The sequence below is a fragment of the Alosa sapidissima genome, chromosome 22 (genome assembly GCF_018492685.1).
Source record: "Alosa sapidissima isolate fAloSap1 chromosome 22, fAloSap1.pri, whole genome shotgun sequence".
Lineage (NCBI taxonomy): Eukaryota > Metazoa > Chordata > Actinopteri > Clupeiformes > Clupeidae > Alosa > Alosa sapidissima.
In genome coordinates, this window is record NC_055978.1 from 22,974,447 (window position 1) to 22,989,446 (window position 15,000).

General features: G+C 48.1%; 1 protein-coding gene across 1 annotated transcript in view; it reads left to right on the forward strand.

Moving 5' to 3' along the window:
- pde3a (phosphodiesterase 3A, cGMP-inhibited) overlaps positions 1-15,000 on the forward strand; it is a 77,364-nt gene that overhangs the window by 28,580 nt on the left and 33,784 nt on the right. Inside the window, 1 exon segment of the mRNA XM_042079243.1 lies at positions 10,597-10,647. Within this exon segment, the coding sequence (XP_041935177.1) occupies positions 10,597-10,647 (51 nt within the window).

Consider the following 15,000-nt stretch of genomic DNA (forward strand, 5'->3'; position numbering starts at 1 on the left):
GTGCTTACGTTCAAGCCAAACCATTGCGTGTGTGTTTTTATTCGTGCTGCAAGCAGAGAACACACACATATGACAACGCTCATGAAACATTACAGTTCAAATGAAGTACCCATGTGCGATAATACCCATTTATCACACTCATGTCATAGATTCTAGCAGGAAGCTAGTGGTTTACTTATCTAATAGCCATATGTCAGCCCACCGATTGTGCCAAATGTAAATGACTTGCCGCACGTACACGGCACAAAGCTCTGCAAATAACGCTTCGCACTCTGTGCTTGACGACACAGGCATCTCTTTTTTTTTTCACCTCAGCGTAAAGCCTGTTGGTTATCGCTCATTGTTACTGGCTCAGAGTGTGTGTAACCCCCAGGGCCTTATGTGTCACTGAGTCCACTCGTGAGCTATGGAGTGTTGGAGGGGGGACGAGCGACTCAATCGCCTCCCGTTTTTATTGTGCGTCGGGCTCGCATGTGCTCATCATTTGTTGTCTTGTCTATTCATAGCCTCAATAGGACTGTGATGATGGGGACAGGAGATGTAAATGAAGACATGGGGCCTGTCTGAGTTGTCGATCGTCGGGTTAGAGAGGAAGGGGTCAGGCCCCTCTTCAGCGACAGTCTTGACTTGCACGAGGGTGCCTTGTCACCACTTTTAGCCCGGTCACTCCCCCCCGCCTCACACACACACACACACACACACACACACACACACACACACACACACACACACACACACACGTCACCCTCACTTTGCTCCCACTCTCTTCACCTTCTCTTGTTTTCTCTCCGTGAGCCTCTTCAAGCACACACATCTCTCTTTCTCTTTCTCTCTCTCTCTCTCTCTCTCTCTCTCTCTCTCCCTCGCTCTCTCTCTCTCTCTCTCTCTCTCCCTCTCTCTCTCCCTCTCTCTCTCTCTCTCTCTCTCTCTCTCTCCCTCTCTCTCCCTCTCTCTTTCTCTCTCTCTCTCTCTCTCTCTCTCTCTCTCTTTCTCTCTCTCTCTCTCTCCCTCTCTCTCTCTCTCTCTCTCTCAATAGGAGGGCCTCGTGGCGGCTTTTATTCCTTACAAGGCCCTTTGCTGCTGCGCGAGCGGGTGCCACGTGCGGAAGCCACCACTGCTGCCATCGCTGCCACCTCCCCCTCCACTGCCCCTGCTGCCGTCCTTCCTCACGTCAGCGGGCCAGAGCCAGCCTGCACAGCCCCTCTGGGGACCTGGAGGGAGGATGGAGGCTTTTTTAATTGGCCAGGAGCACTTAGACCAGTACATTTTGTCCTTGGTTAATTTAACATAGACTGTGCCCCCCCCCCCCCCCCCCCCCCCACAACCTTTTTTCTTTTTTCTTTTTTTTTGAAGATTTTCTACTCACTCTTCAAAAGCTGCCATGTGATGTTTGTGTGTGTGGTGTAGGTGTGTGAGAGTAAGTGTGCAGGTGTGTGTGTGTGTGTGTGTGTGTGTGTGTGTGTGTGTGTGTGTTACGATCTGGAGTCCGTGTGTGTGTCTGTGTGTCTGTGTCTTTGTTTAAGTGTGTGTGTTTGTGTGTGTGTGTGTGTGTGTGTGTGTGTGTGTGTGTGTGTGTTGTTTAAACCACTTATGACATTTGGAGTGGATATTAATGGATAACAGGGGAGATGAGGTATTAGACCTCAACATGCACCTGGGCAAATTTTTGGTCTGACTACACTGGCTTCCCGCTCCAAATGTTCCCCATCTATAATGTCGGAGGATAAACAGTGCCGGGTGGTCTCGCGTTAGGGGTGTTCAAAAGACTGCCAGCCCCAAGAATGTTTATGACCATATGCACAAGAGCTGCGCTTTAACGAGCGAGCAGTGTCCCGCAGATGTCCCGCTAACTAACTAAACTACAACGGGGCCCGGTGCCGGTGCCGTCTCCTCTCCACTTCTCGACATCACCTGCGCCGGCTGGGGCACGTTTTTACGGCCGCCTCGTTAACGCATCTCAGACTTCAAATCCACGTGAGAGGGGCCATGTGGCACTGCGGGACCGCAGCAACAATAAGGATGTCAAACACATACAGTACAGTACCCCAATGCTCCTCTGGTTGGCTGGGGGAAAAAGAGAGAGTGGTTGGATTTACAGAAGAGAGAGGTGTGTGTGTGTGTGTGTGTGTACGCTGAGGTCTGCTCACATGTTTATATTGAGTGCATGTGCGTGTGTGTGTGTGTGTGTGTGTGTGTGTGTGTGTGTGTGTGTGTGTGTGCATGTGTGTGTGTGTGTGTGTGTGTGTGTTTTTTTTTTTTACACTTTCACTGGCTCATTCAGTCCACACTTCTGCTGTGTCACAACTTAAGAGCTCCTCCCTAACAATCTGTCTTGTGTAAATACTTAAGAGCCTGGGGGATGTAACCTACACAGTACACACACACACACACACACACACACAGATAAACACACTGTTCATTAGCTCTCTGTCGTGCTGCTGATGACGCAGTTGCGTGTTTATCGAGTGGCAGTACCGTGGTGCTGTCAGCTGTAATTGACTTCACGTGTTGGTTCGGACGCACATTATGATCATTTACGAGCGGGCTGTCAGTGTGCGGCACTGGCACCAGCGTGAGTTAAGAACCCCAGTGTGTCTGGCCGCCGTCCACTGTTCATTTGTCTCTTCGGCTGTGCGGAGTGTGGTTTACTGTTCAAACATGTGAACATAATGCTTTTTCTCTCTCCCTCAGTTTGTGCGTGTGAGTGAGTGAGTGTGTGTACAGTATGTGTGCATGCTAATGTGTTTGTATGTGTGTGTGTGTGCTCTTGTGTATGTGCTCTTCCATCCATGCATGTACTTTGTGTGTGGTGTGTGTGTATGTGTGTGTGTGTGTGTGTGTGTGTGTGTGTGTGTGTGTGTGTTCGTGTGTCAGTGTGCGTGTGGTTGAGTGTTGGCCGTGCAGTTGGCAAGCCCCTAGCCCTATCTCATGTTTGACCTTTCCGCGGATACAACGCAGGCCCCACTGATATTGTGCTCTTAAGCGGGAGCAGATGCGAGCGAGTGCACGGCTCATCCTCTAAATCACGGCCCCCTCCGCTCCACGCCACTCCGCTCCGCTCCGCGCTCTCTGAATGAGCCGATTCATGCCCGTGTTTTCCATTGCTCGGGAAACTGCTTGACAAGTCCTCACCGTGCCTCTCATCCCCCCTGGGCAATAAACGCGGCCTGTCGAGAAAAACCCAGGCCTAGCTACCCACCCCAAAAAAGCACCATCCTACTCTCACGATGAGAGAGAGAGAGAGAGAGAGAGAGAGAGAGAGAATGTGTGTGTGAGAGAAAGAGGGAATGACTGAGAGAGAGAGAGCGAGAAAGAGAGAAAGAGAAATGGATTGCTTGGCAGTCTGGACTCCTGTCCTGTCCATCTTGCTGCTGGCTAAACTAACAGACTAATGGCTCTTTGTTGGGAGGAGGGGGGCGCTTGGTGGTGCCAGTGGAGCTGTCTGTCTGTGTGTGTGTGTGTTGTGCGTATTTGCGGGCAGTGAGTCTGCCTCCCCTGGGGTTTCATGGCTCACTATGTGCGGTCCTGTTCACCTCAGCCTTTCCATTGCCCAAGCTGTCTAACATGTAACGATATATGGTGTTAATGTCGGCACACTGCTTCCGAGCTGTGGGCTGACTTGAAAAACCCTCTAGGAAACCCAAGATGGAGTTCCAAGGCGCAATTTGTTCCCTCTTGTAGTTCTTTTTTGGTTGGTAACTGAATTTAATTTCACCAAGACCTGATCCAGTGAGGTACCTCTTGTAATTACCATTTCATTAAAAAACTGCCTCTAGCGGTCCAAAGAACTCAAGGTTAATATTACACAACTGGCAGGGTGAAGTTTTACATCAAAACTCTCATGTTAGCTTTTTAGGAGAGAGCAAACAGTAAATCCAGAAACTCTATCGGTTCAGTGGGCTTTTTTAACGTGTTTATTGGCGGTTCACATTGTTTTTGAATGGAATTATGCCTTCATTTGGTGCGCTTTTCTTTTCGTGCAAATGAGACTCACCTTGGTCAATCTTTCACCAAGCCCCGTGTCATATTCAGTAACACAATTTGTCCTCCCGTTTGGAATAACACCAGTGAGACTGAGCAGGACTTGGCTGGCGGCTGACACTGAAGTCAGCGGAGAAAACGAATACAGTACAGGCTGGTCTGGGTCAAAAACTAACGAGCCAAGCGTTCGCTCACTCCCTCGACCCGCCCGGGCCAAACCGATTCGCACGGCCCGAGCACCAGGAGGTTCCGCTGTATGTACTGTACGTTCATCTCTGAGGACGGACAAACAGAGTTTTCACCGAGGCTTGCGCGATTTCATCACCCCCCAATATTTAATCTCAGAAGGTGAAGATGCATCCGTTTCATGTTTTTTTTTGTGTTTTGTGCCTAAAAAGAAATAAAGGAAAAAAGAGGACAGACTTGGTTTTCTCTCGCACAGAGGCGCCTCCGCAGTGAAGTCCTCCCCTGATTGTCATTAAGCTTTCCCCTGTAATTGCGTGGCACCGCTCAGGAGCATGAATGCGTCTTTATGCCCTAATAGGCTTGGAGAGAGAGAGAGAAAGAGAGAGAGAGAGAGAGAGAGAGAGAGAGAGACACACCGAGAGAGCGAGAGAGAGAGAGAGAAAGAGAGGGAGTACCCAGGGACTTTTCAAGTGGAATCAGTCTCAGGCTAGACTTGAGCGCAGGCAGGCAGCATTGCTGCAAGGCTCCTGCTGGGCTTCTTGCCCGAGGTTTGGAACTTCCCCCTACGCTAACCCCCATGCTGGACTGTGGACTCAGGAGTCTAAGTTTCCCCCCTCTTATAATGTTACAGGCCTGGAGGTGCCTGCCAAGCCACCATCTTTCAGCAGATAGCTTATAGGAACTGCATGGGGTTGGGCAGTCATCTGAACAGAGCCCAAATCGCCCCCATGCCATGAAGGTGGGATGTTGTTCTGCATGTGGGATGTATGAGAAAGCTCACTCTGCAACATCTCTCATGAGTTGTAAAAGACACTCATCTTTTCTCTGCCAAGCGACATTCACCGTGTATTGTTGCTCGGAAATATACTAATGGCTTCCAATTGGGCTAAAACTAATGAGTGATGACCCAAATTATATTGTATCAGGCCATAGCTCATAAACAGTGAACAGTGGGAAACCGCAAGTCCTGACAGGCCTATGCAGTTTTATTCTCATAACATTTTGTGCATGTTTTTAATCAAACAAATTCTCTTTGTCATGACCTAAACTACTCCCAGCTCCTCCCTGATCAGTATTCTGAATAAAAGTCTTAAAAACAATATTTACAGACAGACTGCAATCTTGATTGAGATCATATGGTATTGTCTGGGTAGTGAAACAGTTATTTATGTAAATTTACTCACAGAATAGAAATATAAAGTCATTAGATCGTGTAGCTGGATGTCATGTTTACAATCCACAATTGCCTCCCCCTAGGAGCCCAAAATACTGGTTTGTTGACAAAAGCTAAACATAAGACAGGCTTCTGCCATATAGTGAACGACTATCTGGGAGTGGTTGCTGTTTCTAGACACAGAACATGTTGACTACAGCAGTCTCTCCTGTCAACAGTCTGACAAACCGACTTTAACCAGGGTGCCACAGACATGCTACTGATGTGACATGTTAAAATACGATTTCTCTGCATAGCCTAAGGCAATTCAACGCATTGGTAGGTATTAGCTGTCATCTATTTATGTGAATGAAGCCAGAGTCTTAGCACCAAGTCAACCAAACTGCATATTTTTAATGTTTCCATGAATGTATTTTAATGTAAGCTATATGTGTCATTATTTTACTGCTTGTTGAATTATTGCACCAAATAGATGCAAGATAAGGTGTTTTGATGCAAAATGTAGATTACTAATTAAATTCATGCTGTAAATACCTTGTAATTTAAAAATTCATCCGGTAAAAAAGGCTTGCAATATCAATTTTACCTGTGCATCAGGCTGTTCATGTTAATTTGTTAAGCATTCATCTGTAATGTGTTCAAGTACTCAGCTGCAAAAGGTTCTTAACGCTTTCACCAGACCCAGTTTGTAAGACCGTGGCTTGATTTTCTCAAACAAGTCATAGTTGTTGAAAAGTAAGTGCAGTGTGATATATTAGAGTTGTTTTAATAGTAGTCTATAGTTGGTTGGAAAACACAAGGATGTGGTGGTGTGAGTGTGTGTGTCAAAGAGGGGGTATACGTGTCCGAGTTAGAGCAAATGAATGCTGTCTGAAGAGGGTCATAAATTCCTTTGCTTAATACACACTTTTGTGGGAGGGCCCCATGTCTCTCGCTGTTAATACTGGCTCACATCTTGTAAGCCTGGATAGTAAAGCATTGGGGCGTCTGTTTTAAATGACATCTGCTTTATAAATTGGCCTATTTCTCAGTTCCTCCACGTCCATGCGCACACGGCAGATTAAACCCCCTTTCCGCGACAGGTGATTCATTTGTAACAGGGCCGTTTGTGATCTATGCTCAGTGTAGTCTAATGATGATGAAAGTGGCTGGGGGGGTGGTATGGGCTGTCAGGATTATAGATGCTGGCCTGAAGTTTATGGATTTCTTTTCCCCAAAAGACTTGCATGTTCATCTGATTACCTTAATGCAAACTCTTAGCATCGATTCATGGCTTTCTACACCCCAAAATCCTTTTAGGCTTTGTCGTAATAGATGTGGCTGTAAGTCTATTATGTAAGTGGACTGGAGGTGGTGAATGGACAACACACACACACGCACACACACCACTATTTATCCATCAACCACTTATGGAATATATTGACAGTATGAACACACAATCATTCAAACAGAAAAATAAGCACTTAAAATAATACAAGTAATAACTTTGCATTCTGCCTGCATCTTGACAGTCTTCTTATGCAAAAGATTTGTGAATGCAGCTATTACACAGTAATAATAACTGCAAAAATATCAGACATAAAAAACAAATAAGAAATGTGTAAGGGAATAAGACCGATTCATTTCTGTCATATTTTTTTTATTTTTTTATTTCCTGAATAGCTATCAGACACTCGCCGATGTAGAGGGTCTGGCCACTTCACTCGCCTGCTCGTAGTTCCAGCGTGACAATTCCTAGCGGCACACTGGTCTTGAAAACAGCGCCATCTGCAGGTCATGAGCAGGGCCACCTTTGCTGAGCATGACAGCCAGAAAAGCACAGCCATAGAGACAGTCAAGACAGCAGGCCCACCAGGAAGCAGCTTACCCTTTCACAAAAATACACTCTAATTCCCGAACGATTTCTGTTAACGCAAGACGTTATAGGACAAACACAGCATGCCTCTGTACAGGCACAGACGACAGAAGTAAGCCGACATTGGAGGTAGGAGGAGAGAGGACCGTCCTGGACCACAGTATCCACGGGGGTCATAAAATGGACATTATGCTGGTTATGAATGAATCATTGTGGAACTGTGAATGGTAATCTTGTGCCGGACTGCATTATGGGCCTCTGTCGAATGCTTCCCCACTGTCTTTACATTATTAAAAGTGCATTAGAGCCGTAATGGAGACCGTGGGGGGAGCACTAGCTCCGGGTGGTGGGCACACATGCCCGCTCAGGCTGAAACTGGGAACTGGCGAGGCGGTGTGTGCACGTGGCGTGCTAATGCTCCCACTTCCTGGCGCAGACAGGGAGAGAGAGGGAGAGAGAGAGAGAAAGAGGGTATGAGAGAGAAAGAGACAGAGCGAAAGAGAGAGAGAGAGAGAGAGCAAGAGATTGGGGCCAGGCTTTAAGCGATGCCAACGGCAGCAGTTCATTCATGGTAAATTAAGCCGGCACTGATTCATGCTCTTATTACGAGGATTGCCTCATCTGTCATTTAAGCCAACGCAACAAAAGCCCAGCACCCCCTACCCCCCCTGTTTTATTCAGCCTCTGTGAGAAAAATAAACCAAATAAAATAGCATTTCACACTTTGTATCCCTCTGTATTGTGATGCCTGGGACATTAATACAATAATGTCACTCCGAGGGAACTCAACAGTCACAGGCTGCTCTTTTTCCTCCACTTTTAAGCTAAAATAGCAAACAGCCCCATCGCCTGAGCATGAGAAGAGAAAGACTTTGAAACGCCCTGCGCACTCTCTTCCTCCCTCTCTCCCTCCCTCCCTTCAATGGCGGTTGATTGATGATTTTTGCAGAAGGCGAGAGGACGCGGGTACTCGCTCTGGGCCTCTCTGTTATTACCTCAGCTGCTAGGTGAGCTGCCACTGGAGCTGAGGCTGAGGCGGCCACTGGCAACTCGGGGAAAAACACCCCGGATAGTGTGTGTGGGACGGGACAGGACAGGACGCAGTTGCCGCTTTCGGAAACACTGGATGACGTCCATGAATAATGTTGACTTTCCAGAAGAAAGTCTCTCTCTCTCTTTTTCTCTCTCACACACACACACACACATACACACACACACACACACACGCACACCACACACATGATGTTAAGTCAGGGCTGTCAGCTGCAGCTGAGTGTCTCTGTTTGAAATATACCATCCATCCCACAGGAGCATGGGGAAGAGAACGCCATCGAGGACAGATGCAGATGGTAACTGCAGGTCGTAACTGAGACCAGACTTCTGTTGGTTTTATTTTATACAAGTAAAGTTGTCATTTTGATTGTTATCTTTGTGTATAATCTGGTTAATAATGGCATGGTCCAAGTATTTTTAGTGAAAAAAGTAGTGCATTGGCCAGGGGCAGGAAAGTGTGAAGAGTGTGTAATAGTATCATAATAGAGGATTTTGGATGACATTATATCTCTGAGGCAGTCCAGCACTTCCTTTCATTCTGTTTTGCCTTCTTTTCTTCTTTCTCGTGGTCCAAATCACGTTCGAGGCGAGGTGTGACGCTGTGGCAAACTGACATTTTCACCCAGGAAAAGTGCCTCTGCCTCTCGCTGCTGAATAATTTAATGAATGGAACTACAAGCAAATTCTTCCTCGCACACACACACACACTCACACACTCACACACAGCACCCCCACCCTACCCTTGCCCCATGCAAGACACAGTGTTTGAATATGCATGGCCCGTGGCTCCATCAGAGGAAAGCGAAGAGGGAGAAACTGGAGAGAAAGGGAGGATGAGAGGGGTTATGTAACATTACGTAATCCCCAGTGCCCCTCCGACTGAAACTCCTCGGCCGCAAAAGGCAAATGACAGCGGCTCCTTTTTCGATGGCCTCCCCTTTGACCCCCTTGTCAAAATATTAGCTTTTGGAACCGAAACGGAAGCGAGTGAGAACAAGAGAGAGAGAGAGGGAAAGAAAGGAAGCAGATCCCTATTGACATCTCTGCTGTGCATTAGACTTCTTTGGAGCTCCCCAAGATAGATTATTTGACAGAGTCACAAATTTGTGTTATTTGTGAATTGATCACGTGATCACTCTTGTTAATAACTAGACTTTAAGCACAGCACCATCTTACACTTTTAGCATCCCTTAGAAGGCATACTCTTTGAAGACCTAATTTCGCACTGAATGTCTGAGGGCTATGGTGAAAGACAACTGTTGGAGTATTAGTTTTGGAGTGACAAAGGCCGTGGTTTAGTGGTGCCAATCTGGGAGAAGGCAGTGGTTTTGGTGCTGGTGTTTGGACCCAGCCAGTCAGTCGGCCCAACGCCAGGGCACGTTGTGTACTCCGAGAGCCACGGCCAGTGTGTGGCACTGGTCCGGTGTGGACGCAAATATCACTGATTTACTGCCAGGCTTTTAGGCCTCTGTAAACCATAAAGGAAAATAACCATTTGTTATGCCGTCCACTGTTTTCTCAATTTTTTCCGGCATGGGAAAATATTCGCATAAAGAGACGGCCTGTTTTTTTTTTGTGAATTCATTAATCACTGTCCCCAATGACTTTATTTTGCTCTACAGTGTTCGTAGCAACCGTGCAGGGAACGTTGCACGCGCAAAACCACTTCCATCCAGATTCTAGAAAGTCGCAAGTCGTCACCTCACGTCTCTGTCTGATTGTTCGACTCGCGACACCCTGGCATTTTTTGTTCTCACTCTCTCTCTCTCTCTCTCTCTCTCTCCCACTCCTCATGTGTTTTTCTTTTTCTCTCCGTGCGCCGAAGTGGAGCGTGTGCTGTTTGGTGGTGCCTACGGGAGGCTGTGCCGCGCTGTCTGTTAATTAGAACGCATAAAGTTTACTGCCTGGGAGAAGCCATTACGCCGTGCAAGAGGACTAAGTAAAGCAAGGCTGACTGTGTAATTGAATTACCGATCGCATGTTGTTAAACAAAATGGAAACGCGTAGAATGAGAGAGAGGAGTGGGAGCGACAGAAAGTGAGACAGAGACCTGGAGAGAAGAAGAGGAAGAGAGTGAGAGAGGGAACGAGAGAAAAAAGAGAGGTAGAGAAGCATCCCAGGAGCGCCCCCCCCCCCCCCCTTTCTCTCTCCCTCTCCCTCCCTTCCTCCCTCTCTCTCTCCCTCCGTCTCTTTATTTGTGAATGCAGTATTCTTAGCTGCCCGCCGAGCGGTGGAGTAGAATGCCAGTGCAGCTCCAGCAGTGCCGCTGGTAAAGAGTGACCGGTGAATAGGAATGCGCGGCCAGTCTTTGTGTGTGTGTGACCCTCGCCTCTGTCTCCCCACACAGATGCTCTCACAGCCTGAATGGGACCACAAGAGAGGCACCCGAGGATCCGCGGTCAGTACAGTGTGTGTGTGTGTGTGTGTGTGTGTCCTCATAGGACATGTATGTGTGTATTGTTTTAAATTTGTCTTGGTAATTAAGTTAGATACACTTTGGTTTTGTGGATTTCTTTCAAACATGTTCATGAATATATAGATATCCTTTGTTCCTGTGTACATTGTCCATGTGTGTGATTTTCCTTCACAAGAGCTTGGAGGCAGTGTGTGTGTGTGTGTGTGTGTGTGAGGATTTCTACAAGTTCATTTGGTGTCATGTTTGGTGTTACCAAGTGCAAGTGTTTAAACATGACCGTGTGAATTTCTGAGCTGAGTGTGTAGACTTGGTGTGTGTGTGTGTGTGTGTGTATGTGTGTGTGTGTGTGTGTGTGTGTGTGTGTGTGTGAAGGCCAGATGAAGAGAGAAGAACAAGAACAAAAGGCTGCCAGTTGGTAGTATCTCCCATCTCGAGCTGTCCACAAGGGCAGTCACGATAATGCAGTCACATTAAGCGCTCTCTTATTCCCTCTCACTCTCTGTTAAGTGTGTGTGTGTGTGTGTCTGTGTGTATTTGTGTGTGAATTTGTGTGTGTGTGTGTGTGTGTGTGTGTGTGTGTGTGTGTGTGAGTGTGTGAGTGTGTGTGTGTGTGTGTGTGTGTGTGTGTGTGTGTGTGTGTGTGAGTGCATGAGTGAGAAAACACAGTTGCCTGTCTATGTGCATATATATGTCAGTGCACAATTGTATGTGTACAGTATGTCTGTACGTTTGTGCATCTGTGTTGTCTCAGGTTGTGAATTATTGTGTGTCTCGACATTCCTTTGTGTGTGTGTGTCTGTGTCTGTGTCTGTGTGTATGCTCTGTTCTCCATGCTTTTTCCCTCTCGACATCCTGCCTGGCACGTGGCGTGGGTCGAGCACGTGTGTGTGTTCTCCCCGCTGACATCTCATTGCCGTTGCGGTCGCTTCCCCGTGCTGACGTCATCAGCGACACTCTCAGGCTAAGGCTTTTCTCGTTAGACAAAGGGACAGACGTACACCCCAACACACACACACACACACACACACACACACACACACACTCTACTGTACCACCCCCATTAAAATCCCCACACACTCACCCCCATTATCTTGGCGTACCGTACCTTGTCGTCTTTGTCGGCACGCGAAGCGGCCGGCTCACACACGTGCCGTATCCGTACCTTCCGTAGCAGTAAAAGCCCCCGATGATTATCAAACATAGGTGGTAATCCTGCTCTCAGATCAGCCTTCAGTGTGACGGAGGCTGTGAGGTACAGTGGGAGATATGTCCGCATTGCTTCAGCATCCAGTGCACTTCAGAATGGTGAACGCTGCTATGTCCCTTCAGCATTCTGAGTTCCTATTGCAAAATGGAAAATGTTCAAAGTCATAACTTGTCTCTGGGAACTAAAACTGAGGACCTACATGAAGGACTTCATGAAGGACTACTACACTGTATTTTATTCAATATAGGTAGCACTATAAGAAAGATGTGTCCAGTTATCCAAGATGCCTTGGGGTTTTAGTGATACCGATTTCAGCTGTCTTTGCTGAGGTACAGTAGCCACAGAACAACATAACACACCATTCCCACCAACACCAGCCTAGATCTCCCTGATGTGTGAGTTGGAGGTGTGTTTTTTTTCTCCCCCATAATGCCAGTCTCCATCAGAGTGCTTTATCTGTGGAGCGATTAGGACCCAGGGTCCGGGTGACAAGCAAGCCAGGGGCTGCCGGTAAGGCTATTATGTTGTTGATGGAGAAAGGGCCTTGGACAGCAACGGTGGTGGTCAGAGGCTTACAGGAATGCAGAAGGGCTTTACATGTGCTAAGCCCGGCCTGGGAAAGACGCCTGTCCATCAGCACTGACCCACAATAGGCCTATTTGGAGGAGCGCTCTCCGAGGGAGGGGAGAGCACGGCAGGATAATGGATTGAGCTGCTTCTGCTGGAGCGGGAGGTTGGACACTGATATCGCAAACAATGCACCAGCAGTGACACAGGACAATCTACACACAATGTAATGTGTGTGTGTAATAGTATGTGTGTGTGTGTGTGTGTGTGTGTGTGTGTGTGTGTGTGTGTGTGTGTGTGTGTGTGTGTGTGTGTGTGTGTGTGTGTGTGTGCGCGTGTGTGTGAGTGTGTGTGTGTGTGTGTGTGTGTGTGCGCGTGTGTGTGTTAGCGTTTGCATGTTTGCATGTCTTATCAGGAGGATATCCTTTGCTTCACAGATCAATGGCACTGAATGGCTGTTGTCTCCGTCCCAACCTGCTCTCCTAGTGTCTTAAATATGTCAGTGTCTTGGCCACTCTCAACAGGACAGTTTCACATTGTATATACTTGTACCAAAAATAAAGATGGCCACCTTTGGAAAAATCTGTTTACCGCCTTTGTTTGTGTCACCGGTGAGTCGGTGTTGTGCCAATGTGTGTGTGTGAGAGAGAGAGAGAGAAAGTGGGAAAAAGTGAACTGTTTCCAAGTGTGTTTTTGACGTACATCCCCTCAATTGAACTGTCTCGCGGCTTTCGATCTCGTGGTCTATTAAGTGGATGACCTCAGACCGGTTTTCCCTTTGCATTGATTCCCCCAGCGCTGGCGGGGCGCACCCTGAGCGAGCGGCCCTTTCGCTCTGAGCGCGGCGTGTGTGTGATGAAGACACAGGCAAACAGGAGAGTCCACTCTGACGCACACTGCGGGGGAAGAAGAATGGACACACATTTTTGCGAAGACCCCAAGGTCCCAGGAGGAACACTACACACCCCCCCCCCCCCTCCCTTAACGAATCCAAACATCCCTGCCAAAGTCCATCTTCCTGTCACTCATTACTTTGGGACAGACGCCTCCCCCAGTTCTTTTCCAGACGAATCCCACCTCTTCCCCATATAAATAGCCTTCTATGATTAACAGTTTGGACGACTGTGTGGGAGGGGAGTGACTCCCTGTTGTGTCCAGTTTTAGTCCCAAACAACTTGTTTATTGTGTGGACCAAGGCGCTGCTCTTTGCCCCTGGCCATCTCCTAGCAACAACCTATTTTCAATGGGAATGTTTCCTGCCGCCGCCTACCTCTGTGGAGTGCATGTGAGCGTGGAGCACCTATGTGCAGCGGCCCTCATGCCATTGGTCCACGCCACAGCAGCTGGGCTGCTCAGGGGAGGTGCGGAGTGTGTGGAGAAGGAGGAGTGGGGGCGATGGTGCGTGTGTGTGTGTGTGTGTGTGTGTGTGTGTGTGTGTGTGTGTGTGTGTGTGACGCGCACTCTTAGCAGATGAGGGGAAGGACTGGTGTGAAGTGTGGTCAGCTCTGTTAATCTCCAACCCATGCAAGGAGAAGAAGCCATCTCAGACAAAAAACGGAAGAGGACACTGTAGGCAGAGGACGCCCGCAGACAGACGGACGGACGGACGGAGGGAGAAGAGAACGGGGCAAGAGAGAGGGGGGAGGGCAAGAAGGCAGTTGGAGGAGGGTGGGCACAGGCTCAGGGTCTGCCCCGGGGACTGGACGATGAACAGCAGGCTGGCGCATGCCACGGGAGGACTGCGTCCAGATGCAGTCCGCACTCACCCCCCCAGTCAGGTGCAGTATATTCTCTCTTCTCATTAAGACGAGGACCAGGAGCTGTGTCGTGATAGAAGAAGTGCACCCATATTTGTTTGCCAGTTTTGGGTGTTGTGGTGGGAGACAGAAAAAAAAAAAAAACAACAAAAAAAAAAAAACCTCGGAGTTGACTTGTGATTGAGCGCGGAACAAGGAACCGTTTTTTGAAGTGCAGCTGTTCTGCGAGGGGCTTTCGCGAAGCAAGTGGAACATCGCATAAAGCCTGGGCCGGTCCTGCAGCGCAGAGAGGGGAGGCGAGAGCTTTGGTGTGTGTGTGTGTGTGTGTGTGTGTGTGTGTTTGTGTGTGTGTGTGTGTGTGTGTGTGTGTGTGTGTGTGTGTGTGTGTGTTTTCTTTTACTCTCCTTCGCTCCACTCATATTTCTGTGAATCGAGTCCTGTGTTTGTGGCATGCCAGGGTTGCTCACAGCCCGCGTAAATCAGCAGTCCATCTGGGGAGATTTATTGATGCCTACAGCCGCCATGTTCCTCGACAAGCCCATATTAAAGCCGGGGCTCGTATATTTTGGATACACATGTTTTCTTGAAGCTCGTACGAACGCACAGATGACCGTATGTGGTGGTGGATGAGTTATTTCATGGTTCCCCCTATGGAGCAGGTAGTTAGAAACTGGAGAGAAATCCAGCTCTGTGTTTGCATAAGTGTTTTTTTTTTTTTTTTTTTGGAAAAAGGCATCAGTTTCGGAACATTGCCTTGCTTGAGCTACAAATGGGAGTTCAGAGAGTTTAATGTCTCACCCCTTG